Raw genomic sequence first — 20,849 nt, forward strand, 5'->3', positions numbered from 1 at the left:
ACAGAGCCAGGCAAGATATATCCCCGTGTTTGTAGTGTTTGTAGTGTGAGTTAAACTAACCAGCTGCTTGTTGTAGCTTGGTACTGCTCAGAAAGCAGACAGCAGGTTGAACCAGCACATCCATACACCCTCCCTGTTTCTCCACTCTTTTTTATTCTATTATTATTCAATTCTATTTATTACTCCATATTGTAGCATATATATATATATATATATATTTGGCTTTCAGGTGAAATTGGTACTGCGGACATCCTTTGGTCACATCCCACACTGATGACCACTTCATTGTGAGCGGTGCCCTGCAGAACCGGATGATGAATGGCACTCAACTCCAGGCACATTTAAGGGAGGTGAGATGCACACAAGTGTCACATCAGACCATTCAAAACTGTTTACATCAGCGTGGTCTGCATACTACCTGACGACCTGTAAGGGTACCTGACCACACCGCCAGGCATAGGTATCATCGTCTTGCATGGGCCAGGGAGCATTTACGCAGCATGAGGGACCAGTGGGCCTCAGTGCTGTTCTCTGATGAAAGTTGATTCACGTTGAGCACATATGATGGCCGCCAACGATGTTGGAGATGTCAAGGAGAGTATAATGCATCAGCCACTGTTGTCACCAGACGACCCTTTGGTGGTGGTGTTACAGTGCGGGCAGGTGTGTCTAGTCAATACAGAACTGCCCTACACTTTGTGAATGGTACAGTGACAAGCCCATACTACCTGAATAACATCATTAATCCAGTCATTGTGCCCCTGCATGAACAACACAGACCTAACTTCAACTTCATGGACAACCATGTTCCAGCTCATCGAGGTCGCATCATTAGGGAACAGCTGCTGGAGACTGGGGTACACCAAATGGAGTAGCCTGCACTTTCCCCAGACCTGAATCCCACAGAAAACCTACGGGAGTCGTTGTGTAGAGGCACGTAACTCTGTACCCCAGAACCTCAATGACCAGAGGGCCGCCCTTCAAGAAGAGTGGGATGCCATACCTCAGCAGACATTAAGTCAACATGTGAACAGCATGGGACGTCGTTGTCAAGCTGTAATTGATGCTCAAGGGCATATGACAAGTTATTGAGATATTGACATTTTTTGTTGTGGTATACCCACCACTGTTGTTGGCTTTTGCTTCAATAAATTGTTTGAGATGAGGAAATCACCATTACATGCTTCTACTGAAATGCCCTACTTCCATGATACAATATCACTGTAGCATGAACTTTTTACACTTTCCATAAATTTCACCCGAAAGCCAAATATCCCTCACTTTTTATGAGTCAGGTATATATCATGTCACTGCACATGTCTTTATTTTTATGTTCTCTTGTGAATCTCAGCCTTTGTTGTTTTTAATGTATCTGCAGCAGAACTAGAGGTATATGATTTCAGGTGTTATCTTCAGGTTTACCTTGTCCAGGTATCCCTCCCACAGCTTGAGCTCAGCAATCGCAGCCTCTTTGTTCCTCTTCAGAGCAGACTCATGTCTCTCTTCCTCTGGGACCCTCGAGTGCTGATAATCCACTGAAAAATGTCAAAACAAGCTTTCAGTGGTGATTCTCAAAGGTATGGGAGCTATGAGAGATAATAAATCTACCTAAACATTGTAAAATCAATTGCTTTCATTTCCTGAGCAGTTGAGGGTGGGGTCAGTCATTGAAGTAATATGGAACATCAGTGAAAACAGTACAAGTGGCTCAAATATCGTTTGAAGTTGCCAACTTGGAAAATACTGTGATCACTCTGAGAAATATATTTCTAATAATGCATGAGTTGATTGGAATTAACTTGCAGTGCCGCTCTCTTCTTATCGCACCCTGAAGGACTGTCTCGTGACTTGCAGGCTACACCTTTTTATCATCACAACCTGTTGGCAGTTTGGTGTGTGATGCTGCCAAGAGTGATGTAGTTCAAAGTCCCAAAAGGCCTTTGTGAGAAAAAGCTTTTGTAGCCTGGTGAGGCTTTAATAACTAAATGCAAGTGGCTCAAATGTGATGATTATTTATTCGGATTATTAATATGCAGGATTTACAGGGCCAACAAACACAGTTGTATTGCAACAACCTCAGCTTTGCATGTCTGGGTTAACATACCCATTTTCTGAATGAGTGTGAAACTCTCAAAAAGGCGCTGGTACATCAGTGATTGCTCAGCAGGGTCGTCAGGGATCAGCTTGTTTCCCTGGGACTTGAACTGGCTCTGTTGTTGGAGACATAAAAAGAGCAACTGTTATCAACAGCTGCATGGAGCTCTGGTTCCCTGTCCTCTGCAGTGTGCCGTGTCTGTTTGGCATCGAGGCATTGTTACACATACAGAGTACAATGAGCCCTACTAATTATTAACTCCCTGGTGAAATATGGCAGAAAGAGGCCGAGTTCAGCAGCTTCGCAAAGTTCCCACCTCCAGGTAAAAGCAGATAGCGAGGGACTCATTCACGATCATGTCTCCATGTTTGAAGGTAGGCAGCTTTAAGAAAGATAGAGTGGAATAAAAACTTAGTATTACAATGAATAAAAATGTGTGCATGTCATGAAAAAGCAGGCTGACACTGTGAATGGACTTGTATTATTTCCAGATTCTCTCACCTGTCCCCTGGGATTCATGTCCATGACTTCCTTCGACTTTTGCTCTTTTTTCTCAAAGGAGAGCATTTTCTGGTTGTAGCCCTTCAGGTTCTTCTCCTCCAGAGCGATCATCACCCTCCAGGAGAAAGGAGAACCGGAGGCCCACAGCAGAGTCATGTCCTTGGCCATGGTTTCAGAGTGAACTACTACACCTGACTGCAGCTGAAGATGGAAGGAGTAAAAGTGAAACTGGAATCTGACAGATGCCTGTTTTTATAACAAGCTCTGACCAACCCTTCACAACCAGATTGGTGGAATGGAAACCTATGCCATCATTATCTTTGTTGGTTTTATCTTAAAGTACTCCTGCAGTGATTTACTGTTGAACAGTCACAGTGACCATGCACTTTTCACTCACCTCTGCACACACAGAGGAGACCAGTTCCAGCACGGTGATTCAAATGAGTACGGTGTACAGAATTTACACACCTAAAGTTTTTCACCGATCTAATCACATCAAATGTAGCACAACTGGGAGGAGAGTGTCCAATCTGGCAACACTGAATGATTAAGATACCATCAGCAGACTTGCAAGTCTAAAAATAACTTAATATTTAGACTTTCTTATCTCACACTGCAGTACTGTATTATCTTAAAGCGACTGATAGCCTTCAACAATGTCGTGTCTCTGACAAAGCAAAGCACAGTTGTATCTCTTGTTATTGTGGCTGTTCTTTTGCACAACAGACAGGACAACACATTGTACCTCAAAACATGCACAACAGCCTGCAAGATGTTGCTACAACCTTTTGCTGCCAGTGTTTGATTATACACTTATTCATTGCAAATGGTTATCATGGTGGATTAAAGTTGTTACATGCTTACGTGGGTCTGCGTGGCAAGGTTTGAGAGAAAAGCCTTGTAAAAATATTGGATTTACAGTAGTGTAACATCAGATTATATAGAACATTATCTTTATGGTTCTATGAATAATAATAAATAACAAGTGAATGAATGAATGAATGAATGAATGAATGAATGAATGAATGAATGAATGAATGAATGAATGAATGAATGAAAATCTAGGTTATCAGAGAGCAAACACAACAGGCAAATACCGAAAGATCTAAGGTAACAAATGACATTTTTTTGGTTCCCTCTTAGAAATTTAACATTTCAGTCAATTAGCATGTCAAGAGAGCTTCAGGCTTGTATGGCTGGTGGCACTGCTGTGTGGATGGCAATGCTGCACTCAAAATAAAATGATGCTGGTTGCATGATAGGAAATATAACATCCAGTGTTTTTGGAGCTTTTACATATACAAGAGCCTTAGCTTCTGCTTCTCCCACTTAAAGTAATAGTATATAATAATATTATAGTAATAGTCAGTCACTGGAATGTCTCATAAGCTTTGTAGCATTCATTCTTCCTCTATTACTTCTCCCAAAATGCTTTGCTTGTTGAGGTTCATCTTAATCGAGGATGTTACCTCTGCCTCAGAGCAGGCTGACAATATAATTCATACTACAATGTAACATGATAAGATAAGACTTAATTGATCGCACACAGGGGAAATTAAGTCATTACAGCCAGCAAGTATTACAAAGCAAAAACAGTGGCTCGAAAGGTCAAGATAAAAACAAAGGAAACAGGATACTGAATAGATAAACGACTATGTACAGTACCAGCCAAAAGATTGGACACACCTTCTCATTTAATGCTTTTTTAAATTGTAAATTAATACTGAAGACATCCACACTATGAAGGAACACATATGAAATGATATAGTAAACAAAAAAGCATTAAACAAACCAGAGCACGTTTTATATTTTAGATTTTTCAAAGTAGCCATTTGCTTTGATGACAGCTTTGCCCACTCTTGGCATGCTTTCAATCAGCTTCATGAGGTAGTCACCAGGAATGGTTTTCAGTTAACAGGTGTGCCATGTCAAGAGTTAATATCTGGAATTTCTTGCCTTCTTAATGTCTTTGAGACCATCAGTTGTGACGTGTAGAGGTAACAGGGACGGACTGACCATTTGGCATAGTGGGCATTTTCCCGGTGGGCCGACATGCTATTTGGGCCGACTGTCAGCTGCTTGTTTTTTATTTTAAATATTGACCTGACTGGCCCATAATACTGAATGAAAAGGAGGTGCAGAGAAACTGTGAGACAAGAAGAGGCTGGCTCTTCAAGCCAACGCTGCCAGATGCGCAAAAATTTCTGATATGTTTGCCACGGCAGGGCCTTCATCAGCTCCCATGGCCGATGACAGTGGTGGTGGTGGTGACATTGAACAGGGACATGCAGTAAAACCTGCGGTAAGCTGGACTGCTTTCAGAACACTTGTAATGAGTGAAGCAACCAAACCCCTTGGGAAATCTGATAATGATAAAACGTCAATAACATATTTTTGGCTAATGTTCTATGGCCGGGTTAGTTTGTATTCTAGTTAGTCTTCATTCTTCTTTGAGACATGAAGACATGGCGATTAACTGAGTTAGTCTCACTATATGTCACTCGTTGCAGTTAGAGTCACAGAAAAATTATTCAGGGTTAATATTTCCTGATATTTACTGAGCACAACTGTGGTCAGTGTTAAAATATGAAAACATGAATGACACAGCACACATCCATCGGCCTTTACAAGCATGACATACCTGACAAGTTTTAACAAGGGAGAAGAATGTGAATACAAAAGAGGATATGTAGTTATGTTGGATCAAGTTGGATCCTTTTTAAAAAAGAATTTAAATGGCATGCAGTATGTCTCTGTGCAGTGTATCTCGATGGCCTCTCTGATCCAGCACTGATGTTTGTTTTCTATGGTGCGGGTCACTCTGGCGTTCTCCTAGTCCATGATGTGATTTTCCTGTTTACAGTGGTCTGTGATGGCTGACATGTAGTTATCCTGCTGTGCCTTTTCTTTTATTGCTCTTGTTAGTCTTGTTGCTGTCTCCTTCTCACATTCCTTCTTATATTCTTCTTTCTTGTAATGAAGCTACCCCCTGTCTCCCTGATGTATGTTTTATTGCATGATAGGCATGGGTTCTCATATATGGTGTTGCACCTCTTGTCTGGATGTATTTTGTCTTTGGGATGAACCAGGATCTGACGGAGTGTTGTGTGTGGTTTGAACCAACAATACATCCAGACAGGTGCAACACCATATATGAGCATGCCTATCGTGCAAACAAACATCAGGGAGACAGGGAGGAGCAAGACAAACAAGAGCAATAAAAGAAAAGGCACAGCAGGATAACTACACGTCAGCCATCACAGACCACTGTAAACAGGAAAATCACATCATGGACTGGGAGAACGCCAAAGCGACCCGCACCATAGAAAACAAACATCAGCGTTGGATCAGGGAGGCCATCGAGATCAGGAAGCAGGGCCAGAAGACCATCAACAGGGACGAGGGAGCATAGTATGCTCTGCCCTACCAGGAGCTGTATCTTGGAGGTAGCGAACTGACCGCGGAAGGCGTGACCGGCCTGTCAATTTGTTAATACTCACATTCCTCGAGGCAGTGGCAGAGGAGGTGGAGTTGTAGCCATTCTTGACTCAAGCCTTTTAATCAACCCTAAACCTAAACTCATTTGAAAGCCTTGTTCTCACTCTTTCTCATGAAAAATGGAAAACAGTGCAGCCAGTTTTATTTGTTATAGTATACCGCTCTCCTGGTCCTTACTCCGAATTTATAGCTGAGTTCTCAGAGTTTCTATCAGGTTTAGTCCTTAAAGCAGATAAAGTAATTATTTTAGGTGACTTTAATGTACATGTGGACGTTGAAAATGACAGCCTTAGCACTGCGTTTATCTCAGCATTAGACTCAGTTGGCTCCCATCAGAATGTACATAAACCGACTCAGTGTTTTAAAAACACCTTGTTCTGACATATGGCATTGAAATTGAAGACCGAATAGTCTCCTCACAGAATCCTCTTTTAATTGACCATCATTTAATAACTTTTGAATTCATATTACCAGACTACCAGCCAGTAGGCAAAAATTCTTATCCCAGACTCCTGTCTGATAGTGCTGTAGCTAAATTTAAAGATATGATCCCATCAGCATTTAATTCAATGCCATGTCTCAATACAACAGAGGATTCCTATACTAACCTTAGTCCCTCCCAGATTGACTACCTGGTTGATAGTGCTACAGGTTCATTGCGTTTGACACCTGACTCTGTTGCTCCCCTAAAAAAGAAGATAATTAAACAGAGGAGGTTAGCTCCATGGTATACCCCTCAAACCTGCAAATTAAAGCAAACTTCACGGAAAATACAAAGGCGTTGGCGTTCTACCAATTTGGAAGAATTTCGGTTTGCCTGGCAAGACAGTCTTAAAATATACAGGAAAGCCCTCCCTCCTGCCGTACTGTTTTGTCTTCAAACACAGAAACCGTAGAAACTGTTACTCAGTCTGTCGCAGTTTTAGACTGTTTTACACCTGTCGACCTTCACCAACTAATTTCAACAATTTCATCATCAAAATCATCAACCTGTATTTTAGACCCCATCCCAACTAAGCTGTTTAAAGAAGTATTACCTTTAATTGACTCTTCAGTATTAGACATGATCAATCTTTAGAGTGCATCATAGCACAGAGACAGCACTGGTTAAAGTTACAAATGACCTTCTAATTGCATCTGATAAAGGATTTGTCTCTGTACTAGTCTTATTCCATCTTAGTGCTGCATTTGACACCATCGTTACTATCAGGCTGCCCAAATTCGTTGCTGAATATTCTCCAGTTGCTCCAGAACGCTGCAGCACGTGTTCTGACAAAAACGAGGAAGAGAGATCATATTTCTCCAATATTAGCCACTCTGCACTGGCACTGGCTAGAATTTAAAATTCTCCTCCTAACTTACAAAGCCATAAATGGTCCGGCACCTTCTTATCTTAAAGAGCTCATAGTACCATATTACCCCATTCGAACACTGCGTTCCCAGAATGCAGGTCTACTTTTGGTTCCTAAAGTCTCCAAAAGCAGAACAGGAGCCAGAGCATTTAGCTATTGAGCTCCTCTCCTGTGGAACCATCTTCCAGTCTTTGTCCGGGAGGCAGACACTGTCTCTACATTTAAGAGTAGGCTTAAAACTTTCCTTTTTGATAAAGCTTATAGTTAGGGCTGGCTTGTCCTGGACCAGCCCCCAGTTATGCTGCTATAGGATTAGACTGTCGGACAGGAGACGTAGCTGTAATCCACAATCCAGATTCAGCCACTGTCCATGGGAACCTGCAAGACGACAACAGACACAGAGACACAGAGACTCCAGGGAAGGAACTAAGTTAGTAACACGCCGTGGTAGTACATGAAAGCATCCACTGTCCCTGTTACTGTGACTGCATTTCTGTCTGTCTGTCTCTCTCTGTCTGTCTTACTCTTTCTCTCTTGCTCTCCCTCTCTCACCCAACCAGTCGAGGCAGATGGCTGCCCACCCAGAGCCTGGTTCTGCCTGAGGTGTCTGCCTGTTAAAAGGAAGTTTTTCCTCGCCACTGTCGCATAGTGCTTGCTCATGAGGGAATTGTTGGGTCTCTGTAGATAAAAGAGCTTGGCCTGTACCAACTCTATATGGAAAGTGTCCTGAGACAACTTTTGCTGTGGCGCTATACAAATAAAATTGAATTGAATTGAATAAATCTCGGGCTGCACGGTGGCGCAGCAGGTAGTGCGCGTGCCTCACAGCAAGGAGGTTGCCGGTTCGATCCCCGGGTCAGGCGGGGCCTTTCTGTGTGAAGTTTGCATGTTCTTCCCGTGCATGCGTGGGTTCTCTCCGGGTACTCCGGCTTCCTCCCACAGACCAAAAACATGCTCATTAGGTTAATTGATGACTCTAAATTGTCCGTAGGTGTGAGTGTGAGTGTGAATGTTTGTCTGTCTTTGCATGTGGCCCTGCAATCGGCTGGCGACCGGTTCAGGGTGTACCCCGCCTCTCGCCCATTGTAGCTGGGATAGGCTCCAGCCCCCCGCAACCCCGAAAGGGATAGGCGGTATAGATAATGGATGGATGGATGGATGGATGAATAAATCTCCAACAGTATCACCAGCAAAGGACACCCAGACCGTCACACCTGCTCTATATGCTTCATGGTGGGAACCACACATATCCGCTCACCTTTTCTGCATCTCACAAAGATATGGCAGGTGGAGCCAAAAATCTCAAAATTGGACTCATCAGACAAAAGCACATATTTCCACTGGTCTAATGTCCATTCCTTGTGGTTCTTGGCCCAAGTAGTTTTCTTCTTCTTGTTGTTCTTCCTCATTGGTGGTTTCTTTGCAGCAATTCGACTATGAAGCCCTGATTCACACAGTCTCCTCTGAACAGTTGATGCTGATATGTGTCTGATACTTGAACTCTGCAAAGCCTTTATGTGGCCTCTAATCTGAGGTGCTGTTAATTTTCGAATTCTGATGCCGGTAAATCTGATGAACTTATCCTCTGCAGCAGAGGTTAATCTTGGTCTTCCTTTCATGTGGCAGTACTCATGAGAGCCAGTTTCATCATAGCATTTGATGTCTTTGCGACTGCACTTGAGGAAACGTTGAAAGTTCTTGAAATTTTCCTGATTGACTGACCTTCATGTCATAAAGTAATGATGAACTGTCATTTCTCTTTACTTAGTTGAGTGGTTCTTGTCATAATATGGATTAGAACAGTAGTCAAATAGGGCTATTCACTGTTTATACAACAGTGAGTTGAGTTCTGACCTAGGAATTTGATTAGACAAGAGACATTCCATGAGTGCTGATATAGAATACAACAGCACTGGGACTTTTTACTGACATTATCACTCCGCTGTACAGGTATTCTAATAACCATTAATTAACGTTACATCAGTTGTTAACTGTCTTAGATTGTGGTAAATTTCAGTTGCACTTTGGAAGCAAGGGCAAAGAGGGAAATTGGGATCTCAAACCTGACTCATTTATCCTTAAATGTGACAACAATGGAGAAAAATATTTCCCCATGACGTTCAACAAAGAAAAAAAACTCATAAAGACCCACTGGAGAGAGACAGAGAAAACCCGAGGGGTGCTATGTATGAGAAGCAATGAAATGTGCTTGAAAAATACCTAAAGAAAATTCCACCTGATGCAACAGCCCTGTATCTGAAACCGAGGAGGGTAACATTGGCAACAGACAGCTTCTGGTATAACCTGGGAGTACACGTCTTACACCAACCACAGCCTGAGAGCCACTGCCACACAGAAACTGTCTGACACCGGACTTGAGGCGAGGGAGATCATGGCAGTGAGTGGGCATAGGTGAGATGCTTTATATAAACAGACGCAAACTACGTTATCAATTTTGATTCATAGATAATGTGTCGCAGAACACAAAAAAATAAAAACTTGTTTCACGGGACTGAAAGCTCGCTAAAAAGTTACTGGAGAGCCTGAAACAATGGAGCAACCTGCTGTCTGATTGAGCTGTTAACTCATCAGAAACACACGTCATGCCACCAAAGCATCTGTCAACAGACTCTCATTTCAGTGGTTGCACAATAAATGGAAACATTCAGATTAATGTAAAATAATACAAAGTAGCAGTAATATGCAGACACAGAGTAGCAAGCTTGTGTGTAGGAAATGTTTATGTGTTGCCTGACCCTGGTTGTCTCCCTTACAGTTGCGGAACTATTTGTGTTGGCGGAGCCAAATAAATGATTAAATAAACAAACAAATCATAATCTCTTGTGCCTGCGACTGAACAACACTAGTGCTGATATTGGTTAAATGGACCCTTGAACCAACCCTACCTCTGCACAACACAACTGATGGTCTCAAACACATTAAGAAGGCAAGAAATTCCAGAAATTAACTCTTGACGAGGCACAACTGTTAATTGAAAACAATTCCAGGTGACTACTTCGTGAAGCTGATTAAGAGCATGCCAAGAGAGTGCAAAGCTGTCATGCAGATGGTGGCTGCTTTGAATAAGCTAAAATATAAAACATTCTGGTTTGTTTAACACTTTTTGTTTACTACATCATTCCATATGTGTTCCTTCATAATTTAGATGTCTAATGAAGAAAAACAATTGAGTGAGAAGGTGTGTCCAAACTTTTGACAGATACTGTATGGCTCCACCAACATTGTTTACAGATTCTAAAAAAATACCTGTTCATTTAATCTCATTCAGTTCATTGTACTGGTTTTATTTGCTCATGTCCGTTGGCCATTATCTCACTTTATCTGCCTTGTCTGGTTTTATTTTTTATTATTTTGTTCTTTTATCAAGCATGTTTGTTACATAAAGTTTAGCATCATTGCTTGATCAACGAGCACTTGACAACAAATGACAACAAAAATGGAGTTGACTAGAACATAATCTAACAAAGCTCTTACCATCAATATGTTTTACTCATCTGCACTGATTATGGTTTCATTTGCTTTGATCCCAGGGTGAGGGACTCAGGTGCTGATAATAAACTTCACCCTTAACTCAGACTCTGATCTAAAGGTGTCTCGTCTTGAAAAGTTTTCACCTTGACAGTTATTAGAAAATAAAAAACTCCAAATTCCACACTTCCAGTGAGAGACCAGTTGTGATGGCTATGGTCACGTATCTTGTTGTAGAAACACACAGCTATATTTTGATATAATTTATTCCTGTCACTTCGATCCATTCCAGTCAATCATGGGCTCAAAGAGGGCTCTGATGTGCTGAAGGCCAGTTTTTATGTCTTTTGTTAACAGCACAAAAAGAGTGATCTGCAGTTCAAGTCGCAAACAAATTCTGCTTGGAAATTAACAACCACAGTCACTTTTATTTTTTATTTATTTATTTTTTTACAGCATAATAAGACTAATCTGCAGTTGATTCTGGTGGGGAATTAACAATCATAGTAAAGTTAAAATGCCACCAGATGGAATAGTGCAATGCAAGGAGTGGTTACAGGAATGATTTCAGCATGTCAGCATCTCAAAGGTCTTTCAGCATGTCTTGTCCTGGGCTGTCCAGCCAGGTGGGAGGCCAGCTGCCTTTGATGCTGGGTCTGTCCTTAAGACTGTTATAGTAAGCAGCCAGTTTGGGGTAACGCTCCTCACATAACCTACAGAATGGAGAAACGTTCATGCGAACTTGGTTTTTGCAATTCATGCATTCATTCTCTCAAGCAGCTGAAAGTCAGTTTCAGTGAATGAGGTCACATACCCATAACGGAAGAGACCTGCGACACTTGGATAAAAAGCCACATCAGCCAGCGTAAAAGTCTTTCCTGCCACGCAACAGGGTGCCTGGAGGACAGAACAATTAAGTTAAAGGCCACATTCATGTGCTGGTGAGCAAATCTGACAACCGAGACTGTCGTGTCAACCGAGACTGTCGTGTCAGCCACTGAACAGAGCTGAATTCATTTGCTGCTTTCTCAAGTTACAATCACATTTTGCACAAATCATAGCTGCGATGGATGGCTATACAGTAGCTGAGCAAACTAAAATACATGATGGGTGCATGTGCCTTTAAAGAAATCATTTAATATCTAGCAGAGAGCCACATTTGATGAAACATTGACATCACGTTGGTATCTGTCCATTAAATAAGAAGTCTCTGTCAACAGCCAGTTAGCTTAACTTAGCACAAAGACTGGAAACAGGTAGCCTGGCTCTGTCCACTGCTAATCAGGAACAGTCAAGTTTCTAAAAAAAAAAAGAAAAGTTGTGTTACTGGTGATTATGTGCTACTGTTATTGCTAGTACTTCTACAACTAGTACTCTTTCCTGGTCAGGCGCAGTGACTTCCTAGTCCAGCAGATTACCTGCCTGCAGTGTTTTTGTTTGTTTGTTTGTTTGTTTGTTCGTTCATGTTAATTTTTTATCAGGATTTGAACAATGAGATATAGTAATATTTTTGACAGAGCCAGGCAAGCCATATCCCTGTGTTGGCAGTGTTTGTACTAAACTAAGCCAACCAGCTGCTTGTGGGAGCTTGGTACTGCTCAGAAAGCAGATAGCAGGTAGAACCAGCACATCTATACACCCTGTCCGTTTCTCCATTCTTTTTCTTGTATTATTATATGTATGATATTTATGATATATAAATATCATGTTTCATTCCACATCTTTATTTTTATTTTCCTTTGTGAATCTCACCCTGTGTTGTTTTTATTGTTACTGCAGCAGAACTGAATGTACAGGTGCTGGTCATAAAATTAGAATATCATGGAAAAGTTGATATTTTTCAGTAATTCCATTCAAAAAATGAAACTTGTATAATGTATACATTCATTTCACACAGACCGACATATTTCAAGTATTTACTTCTTTTAATATTGATGATTATACCTGACAACTAATGAAAACCCCCAATTGAGTATCTCAGAAAATTAGAATATTGTGGAAAAGGTCAATATTGAAGATATCTGGTGCCACACTCTAATCAGCTAATTAACTCAAAACACCTGCAAAGGCCTTTAAATGGTCTCTCAGTCTAGTTCTGTAAGCTACACAATCATGGGGAAGACTGCTGACCTGACAGTTGTCCAAAAGATGATCATTGACACCTTGCACAAGGAGGGCAAGTCCCAAAAGGTCATTGCTAAAGAGGCTGGATGTTCACAGAGCTCTGTGTCCAAGCACATTAGTAGAAAGGCAAAGGGAAGGAAAAGATGTGGTAGAAAAAAGTGTACAAGCAATAGGGATAACGGCACCCTGGAGAGGATAGTGAGACAAAACCCATTCAAAACTGCGGGGGAGATTCACAAAGAGTGGACAGCAGATGGAGTCAGTGCTTCAAGAACCACCACTCACAGACGTATGCAAGACATGGGTTTCAGCTGTCGCATCCCTTGTGTCAAGCCACTCTTGAACAAGAGACAGCGTCAGAAGCGTCTCACCCGGGCTAAAGACAAAAAGGACTGGACTGCTGCTGAGTGGTCTAAAGTCATGTTCTCAGATGAAAGTAAATTTTGCATGTCCTTTGGTAATCAAGGTCCCAGAGTCTGGAGGAAGAGAGGAGAGGCACAGAATCCATGTTGCCTGAGGTCGAGTGTCAAGTTTCCACAGTCAGTGATGGTTTGGGGTGCCATGTCATCTGCTGGTGTTGGTCCACTGTGTTTCCTTAGGTCCAAGGTCAATGCAGCTGTCTATCAGGAAGTTTTGGAGCGCTTCAAGCTTCCTGCTGCTGACCAACTTTATGGAGATGCAGATTTCATTTTTCAACAGGACTCACCTGCTCACAGTGCCAAAGCTACCAGTACCTGGTTTAAGGACCATGGTATCCCTGTTCTTGATTGGCCAGCAAACTCCCCTGACCTTAACCCCATAGAAAATCTATGGGGTATTGTGAAGAGGAAGATGCGAGATGCCAGACTCAACAACGCAGAAGAGCTGAAGGCCACCATCAAAGCAACCTGGGCTCTCATAACACCTGAGCAGTGCCACAGCCTGATCGACTCCATGCCACGCTGCATTGCTGCAGTAATTCAGGCAAAAGGAGCCCCAACTAAGTATTGAGTGCTGTACATGCTCATACTTTTCATGTTTATACTTTTCAGTTCAACATTTTTAGAAATCCTTTTTTTGTATCAGTCTTAAGTGATATTCTAGTTTTCTGAGATACTGAAATTCAGATTTTCATTAGTTGTTAGTTTAAAATCATCAAAATTAAAGAACTAAACATTTGAAATATATCAATCTGTGTGTAATGAATGAATATAATATACAAGTTTCACTTTTTGAATGGAATTACTGAAATAAATCAACTTTTCCATGATATTCTAATTTTATGACCAGCATCTGTATGTGATTTCAGGTGTTACCTTCAGGTTTACCTTGTCCAGGTATCCCTCCCACAGCTTGAGCTCAGCAATCGCAGCCTCTTTGTTCCTCTTCAGAGCAGACTCATGTCTCTCTTCCTCTGGGACCCTCGAGTGCTGATAGAAATAATCCGCTGAAAAATGTCAAAACAGGCGTTCATTGGTGACTCTCGAAGGTATGGGAGCTATGAGAGATAATAAAAATACACAAACATTGTAAAACATTCACTACCACATTAGTGGATCAATTGCTTTCATTTCCTGAGCAGTTGAGGGTGGGGTCAGTCATCAAAGTATGATGGAACATCAGTGAAAACAGTACAAGTGACTCAAATAATGTTTGAAGTCGCCAACTTGGAAAATACTGTGATCAATGTATTTCTAATAATGCATGATTTGATTGGGATTAACTCACGGGGCAGCTTTCTTCTTTTTGCACCCTGAAGGACTGTCTCATGACTTACAAGCTGTGACCTTTTAACATCACAACCTGTTGTAAGGGGTGCACTGGAAGATCCCCTCCCTCACTGAAGACAAGAAGTCTCAGTGGTGTAAAGGTGGCAGTTTGGTGTGTGATGCTGTCAAGAGCGATGTAGTTCAAAATCCCAAAAGGCCTAAATGGCAACAGCATCAGCTCGATCATAAAGCTTTGTGAGAAAAAGCTTTTGTAGCCTGGTGAGGCTTTAATAACTAAATGCAAGTGGCTCAAATGTAATGATTATTTATTGGGATTATTAATATGCAGGATTTACAGGGCCAACAAACACAGTTGTATTGCAAAACAGAAGTGAAACACCTCAGCTTTGCATGTCTGGGTTAACATACTCATTTTCTGGTTGAACGTGAAACCCTCAAAAAGGCGCTGGTACATCAGTGCTTGCTCAGCAGCGCCATCAGGGATCAGCTTGTTTCCCTGGGATTTGAACTGGCTCTGTTATTGGAGACATGAAAAGAGCAACTGTTATCAACAGGATAGGAGCTCCGGTTTCTTATCTTCTGCAGTGTGCTGTGTCTGTTTGGCATTGAGGCATTGTCACACATACAAGGAGCCCTACTAATTATTAACTCCTTGGTGAAATATGGTAGCAAGAGGCAGAGTTCAGCTGCTTCGCAAAGTTCTCACCTCCAGGTAAAAGCAGATAGCGAGGGACTCGTTTAAGACCTTGTCTTCATGTTTGAAGGCAGGCAGCTTTAAGAAAGATAGAGTGGAATAAAAACTTAGTATCACAATGAATAGAAATGTGTGCATGTCATGAAAAAGCAGGCTGACACTGTAAAAGGACTTGTATTATTTCCAGATTCTCTCACCTGTCCCCTGGGATTTATGTCCATGACTTCCTTCGACTTGTGCTCCTTTTTATCAAAGGAGAGCATTTTCTGGTTGTAGCCCTTCAGGTTCTTCTCCTCCAGAGCGATCATCACCCTCCAGCAGGGTGGAGAGCCAGAGCCCCACAGCAGAGTCATGTCCTTGGCCATGGTTTCAGAGTGAACTGCTACACGTGACTGCAGCTGAAGAAAGAAACTTAAATCTGACAGAGCCTATTTTTATCACAAGGTCTGACCAACCCTTCACGACCAGATTGGTGGAATGAAGTCCCCTCCCATTTTTGTGTTCTTACCCAAGATTGTGACTCCACACAGCTGAGATGCTTCATACCATCATCGGAGCACGCCCCCCATCCATCCATACCCATCTGCTTCAATTCACTCAGGGCAGCATGATGTCATGTTCAAAGTCTGCGTCTTTATTATTTCTGCATTATTTCACTTCTGGCTGCTCATATCCACAGGCATTAGACGAAGTTAGATCTGAGGAGGAGTGACTTATTTTGCTTTGCATTAATACTCTCTGATCTAAGACAAACATGATGTGTGGAAGGAAGGAAAACAGGAATCCAGAATCACCCGCTTGCAAAAGAAATAACTGCAATCATCACAGTTAAAGTCACTGCAGGAACACTGCAGCAACTTGTAGTGTCGTAGTTGTTGGGATGTCACATCTGCAGTTATTTATTCTGTGCCCTAACATTACTGTAGCATTCCAACAATCATTACTTACATAATATGTGTGCATGGACACCTATGCCAACATTATCTTAGTTTGCTGGTTTTACTTTAACTGAAATTAAACTGTTGAACAGTCACAATGACCATGCACTTTTCACTCACCTCTGCACACACAGAGGAGACCAGTTCCGGCACAGTTATTCAAATGAGTACAGTGTACAGAAGTTACACACCACCTATTGACCTAAATTTGTTCACCTAACCAATCACATCAAATGTAGCACAACTAGGAGGAAACTGTCCAATCAGGCAACACTGGAAGGTAAAGACACCATCAGCAGACTTGCAAGTCCAAAGAAAAAGAATAATTTAACATTTAGACTTTCTCATCCCACACTGCAGTACTGTACTGAATGTCGTCTCTCTGATAAACCAATGCACATTTGTATCTCTTGTCATTGCGGCTGTTCCTTTGCACAACAGACAGGACAACACATTGTACCTCAAAACATGCACAACAGCCTGCAAGATGTTGCTACAACCTTTTGCTGCCAGTGTTTGATCATACACTTATATCATTCGTTGCTCATGGATATCAAGGTGGATTAAAGTTGTTATATGTCTATGTGGGGCCTGGGTGGCATTGTTTGAGGGAAAAGTCAGAGGTGACACCCATCAGTGGAGTCCGAGCAGTGGGCTGTCCAGAGGGACTGGTCTTGAGGTAGCAGTAGAAGTGCCTGGTGGAGAGAGAGGCGGGTGTGCTGAAGTCTGCAGCTGACAATCAAGAAGGCAGGTAGGCGATGTTCTCAGGCAGCGTTGGTTAGAGGAAGGTTATGCATTTGTTACTGGAAGACTGCAAATATTAATCCTCATGAATAGCACGTCTGAGCGAGCCACTGAACCCCCAACTGATCTAGTGAATCTGCTCAGAGATCAGTGGGAGACGCTTGTGCTTCAGACTTTGAGTAACGTAGTTAGAATTAGCTCCATCTTTACTAGATGCAACACTAAACTGATTCATATGTTATTCTACCAATTCAATTACAATACAAACGATATCATAACTTAAGTAAGTTGTACTTGGAAAAGAGTGTTTCTACACGGTGGTATGACTATTTGTACTGGAATCAAAGGTCTGAGTGTTCCTTCCACCCAATGCTAAGTGATAATGATTATAATTATATATTATAATTATTCTAAAAGTAAATTAGCGAGTGGGCAAAACATCTGGCATTTGATGTGTTCAGTAAAAATACTCCTTTTTGATGGATAAAAATTAAGTGATGGAGTTAATTCACTATCTTAATTTACCTTGTAAAAATGTTGGATTTACAGTAGTGTAATGTTAGATTCTTTATTCCATTATCTTCTGATGAGAATTAGTTGAGGACTGCTTGATAATGACTGATTACCATCCAGTGATGATTCCATACAGCACTTTGATGCTCTGATTAATTTGATGCATGTTGCATTATTCAATGTGACACAGACACTTTGCATGCTCTGTGAGATTCTTAGCCCAAATTAAGATTATACCAAATAGAAACTGTTGTGAATCGAAGTGATCAGGAAATGCTGCAACCCACGTCTTTCCATTTTGTGAAAGCATTCTTAATGAAGTACTTCACCCCTCAGTCAGCTTCTGTTGTTTGTTTCCGACCTGTTGTCTCTGGTCCAGAGTTATTATGTCTTTTCCAGCAAAATCCATATTCACTATAAGCTTCCGTGTACACTCTGAAGAAAAGGAAAAAGAAATACAAACATATTCACCTGTGCTACAATCACATGGTTAAACAGATTTGCAACAAATGGTGTTTGTATTCCCAAGATTCAGGGAGAGACCGCAGAGGCCGAGTAGGCCCACTAAAATGAAATGTGTTGTCATCGTCTCAGTTTTGAAGCCAGAGAGATTCTTCAGTCCCATCAGCAGTCAGTGAGATGCAACTGCAACCGCATGGATTGCCTGAAAGACTATCACAACTCACACTTTTATACTTCTGATTGATTTGCATGACTGATTGTTGACACATTCTATCATTGGCTGGCAGTAATCACTGTACTCCTGATGTATAATAACACAGTAAGACAAACACACAAGCTCTGACCAGCAAGTGTCATTAAATGATCAGGCAGGAGAGCAGAACAAAGATGAAAATTCAGCAAATTTATGTCCATCATTTGCAGAGGAAATACTGATGAAATCAGCCAATCAATAATTAATGATGTCATCTAAAGTAAGAACATTTTCATGTTATCTATGCAAAGTGGCACAGATCTAGATTTTTATTTCCCGAGCTTGAATGCAGTTTGTTCAAATGTATTTGATTTGCTGCTAATGACACATGATCCCCAAAAACATGTTGAGAAGAAGGTTACCAAAGACATCTGGGCCGCCTCTCAAGTGTCCACCAGCCGGTTTTGGTTCAGGTGTTGTGTTGTGCTAGCACACATCATTACAGTCAAACACACTCTGTTTTCATGACAAGTACTCCTTGTAAAAGGAGGCTGACTAATAAATAAAGACAAAGTGTTTAATAAAGCAGACAAAGTCTTTTTTCTTTTTTTTTTTTGCTTTTGTTAACAATGCAAAATGAGTTGTCTGCATCATAAGGGAATACTTCTGTGAGTGTGCGGCAGGGTGTTGTTGGAAAATGCTCTCTGAATAAATAGAGATGGTAAATCTAGGTTATCAGAGAGCAAACACAACTAGCAAATACAGAAAGATCGAAGGTAACAAAGAAGTTAAAGACATTTCTTTTGTAATTTATTATTTCAGTCAATCAGCATGTCAAGAGAGCTTCACTGGAGTGTCCCATTTGCTTTGTAACATTCATTCTTCCTCCATTACTTGTCCCAAAATGCTTTGCTCGTTGAGGCTCATCTCAATTGAGGACATTACCTCTGCCTCATAGCAGGCTGACAATATAACTCATAGTACAATGTAACATGATAAGATAAGACTTTGTTGATCTCACACCGAGGAAATTAAGTCATTACAGGCAGCAAGTATTACAAAGCAAAAATGGTGACACAGAAGGGTCAAGATAAAAACAAAGGAAACAGGATACAGAATAGAAAACAACTACGTACATTGTGTAGAGATTATACAAAATACTTATTCATTTCTTAAAAGAAAAACTACCAATGTCACATGTTGTATTGCACTTGAAAAATGCTGTTGTATAAAAAGGACATTGAATTTCTCGAGTCTATGTACAGTATGCGCACAAACTGTTGCCAACATGGACAATAATTAGTGCTATTGCACAGTTGAGGAAAAAAAATATACAATCTTAGATGTATTGCACCAGATGAAATGGATAATGGGAGCATGTATTAGCACTGATAACAGTAGTGCAAAACAAAAGTAGGTTTATGATGTCGAATTGGAAAAAACAGTGCGACATTACATGATGCTGGAGTTAAACAGTCTGACAGCTGTTTGGGATGAAGGACATGTGGTGGAGTTCTGTCTTCCAGACTGGACGGAGCAGTCTGTTACTGAATCCCCATACTGTCTCATGCAGGGGGTGGGACGGGTTGTCCATGATCGATGTCAGCCTGGCTGAAATCCTCCTCTCACCCACCTCCTCAATGGTGTCCAGAGGGCAGTCCAGGACAGAGCCAGCTCAGTTTGTTTTGTCCTGTCATGAATGAGTGAGTCAGACCCACCTGATCTTCTCTAGTGTCAACACTCCATTGGTCAAAGTCAAGAACTGACAGGTGAGGTCTGGTGGGCAGGCTCTGTGACATTGTTGGCTGAGTTGGTGGTCTGCACCTGGGGAGTCCACGTTCTGGCACTCCTGAGGCAGACAAGGCTCTGTCAGACAGACAGCCTGACGGACAGACAGACAGGTGATTGAAGGATGAGGCTGCTGTTATAATTTTCTTACTGTCACAAAGTCACATGAAAATACCAAAACCAGCAGTGTCAGTCACTTTGATTCTCAATGCTCTCCTAATTTCCTCCCGTGTATGTGGTCCTCAGCCACTAACTCATATTGAACTAATTTGTAAGGTTAAAGTAAGAGTAAGAGTAAGGTTAAAATAACAGAAACACTTTTTCTGAATATGCATGCTTTATCACAGGAAGACCCTGGGTGTCATATGCTGTTGTTTGGTTTTGACTGAATTTGCAGGATGTGCCAGGCTCGGACAAATGAGGCAGGAGGTGAGAAAACAGTTTAAGTATTTTAATGAATAAAAGGGGTTAGGAGAGAGTTCTTTTGTGACAGCAGAGCAGCAGGGCACAAACAAAGCAGGTATGGGCGAGACACCTGAGCACAACAAGAAAAAGACAACCGATATAAAGAAAGTGGACAAGGCAAAAACTGAAAGGAGACTTACCATGAGCTTCAGCTAGGTCATGACCACACAGCAAGGCAGAGGATACAACAAACACTGGTAGTAATCCCAGTGCTTTTATATAGAGTGAGCAGGTGGGTCTTGTTTGCATGCAGGGGAGTTTAGGAGGCCAGTCCCGACCTGTCA

General features: G+C 41.5%; 2 protein-coding genes across 5 annotated transcripts in view; one reads left to right on the forward strand and one right to left on the reverse strand.

The window, feature by feature from the left end:
• heyl (hes related family bHLH transcription factor with YRPW motif like) overlaps positions 1-20,849 on the forward strand; it is a 74,046-nt gene that overhangs the window by 48,846 nt on the left and 4,351 nt on the right. The window lies entirely within an intron of this gene.
• LOC139345401 (glutathione S-transferase A-like) overlaps positions 1-20,849 on the reverse strand; it is a 29,901-nt gene that overhangs the window by 1,115 nt on the left and 7,937 nt on the right. Inside the window, exons 1-6 of one of the 4 annotated variants that reach the window (XM_070983951.1) lie at positions 15,660-15,849; positions 15,475-15,540; positions 15,177-15,282; positions 14,367-14,485; positions 11,750-11,832; positions 11,418-11,648 (exon numbers count right to left, since the gene is read on the reverse strand). The exons of 2 other annotated variants lie outside the window; for them this stretch is intronic. In XM_070983951.1, coding sequence (XP_070840052.1) covers positions 11,519-11,648; positions 11,750-11,832; positions 14,367-14,485; positions 15,177-15,282; positions 15,475-15,540; positions 15,660-15,827 — 672 coding nt within the window. In that variant the 5' untranslated portion in view covers positions 15,828-15,849 and the 3' untranslated portion in view covers positions 11,418-11,518. Of the gene's footprint in view, positions 1-11,417; positions 11,649-11,749; positions 11,833-14,366; positions 14,486-15,176; positions 15,283-15,474; positions 15,541-15,659; positions 15,850-20,849 lie in introns of those variants that run through there. One more of the 4 variants, XM_070983948.1, reaches the window with a different exon arrangement.

The sequence above is a fragment of the Chaetodon trifascialis genome, chromosome 17 (assembly GCF_039877785.1).
Source record: "Chaetodon trifascialis isolate fChaTrf1 chromosome 17, fChaTrf1.hap1, whole genome shotgun sequence".
NCBI lineage: Eukaryota > Metazoa > Chordata > Actinopteri > Chaetodontiformes > Chaetodontidae > Chaetodon > Chaetodon trifascialis.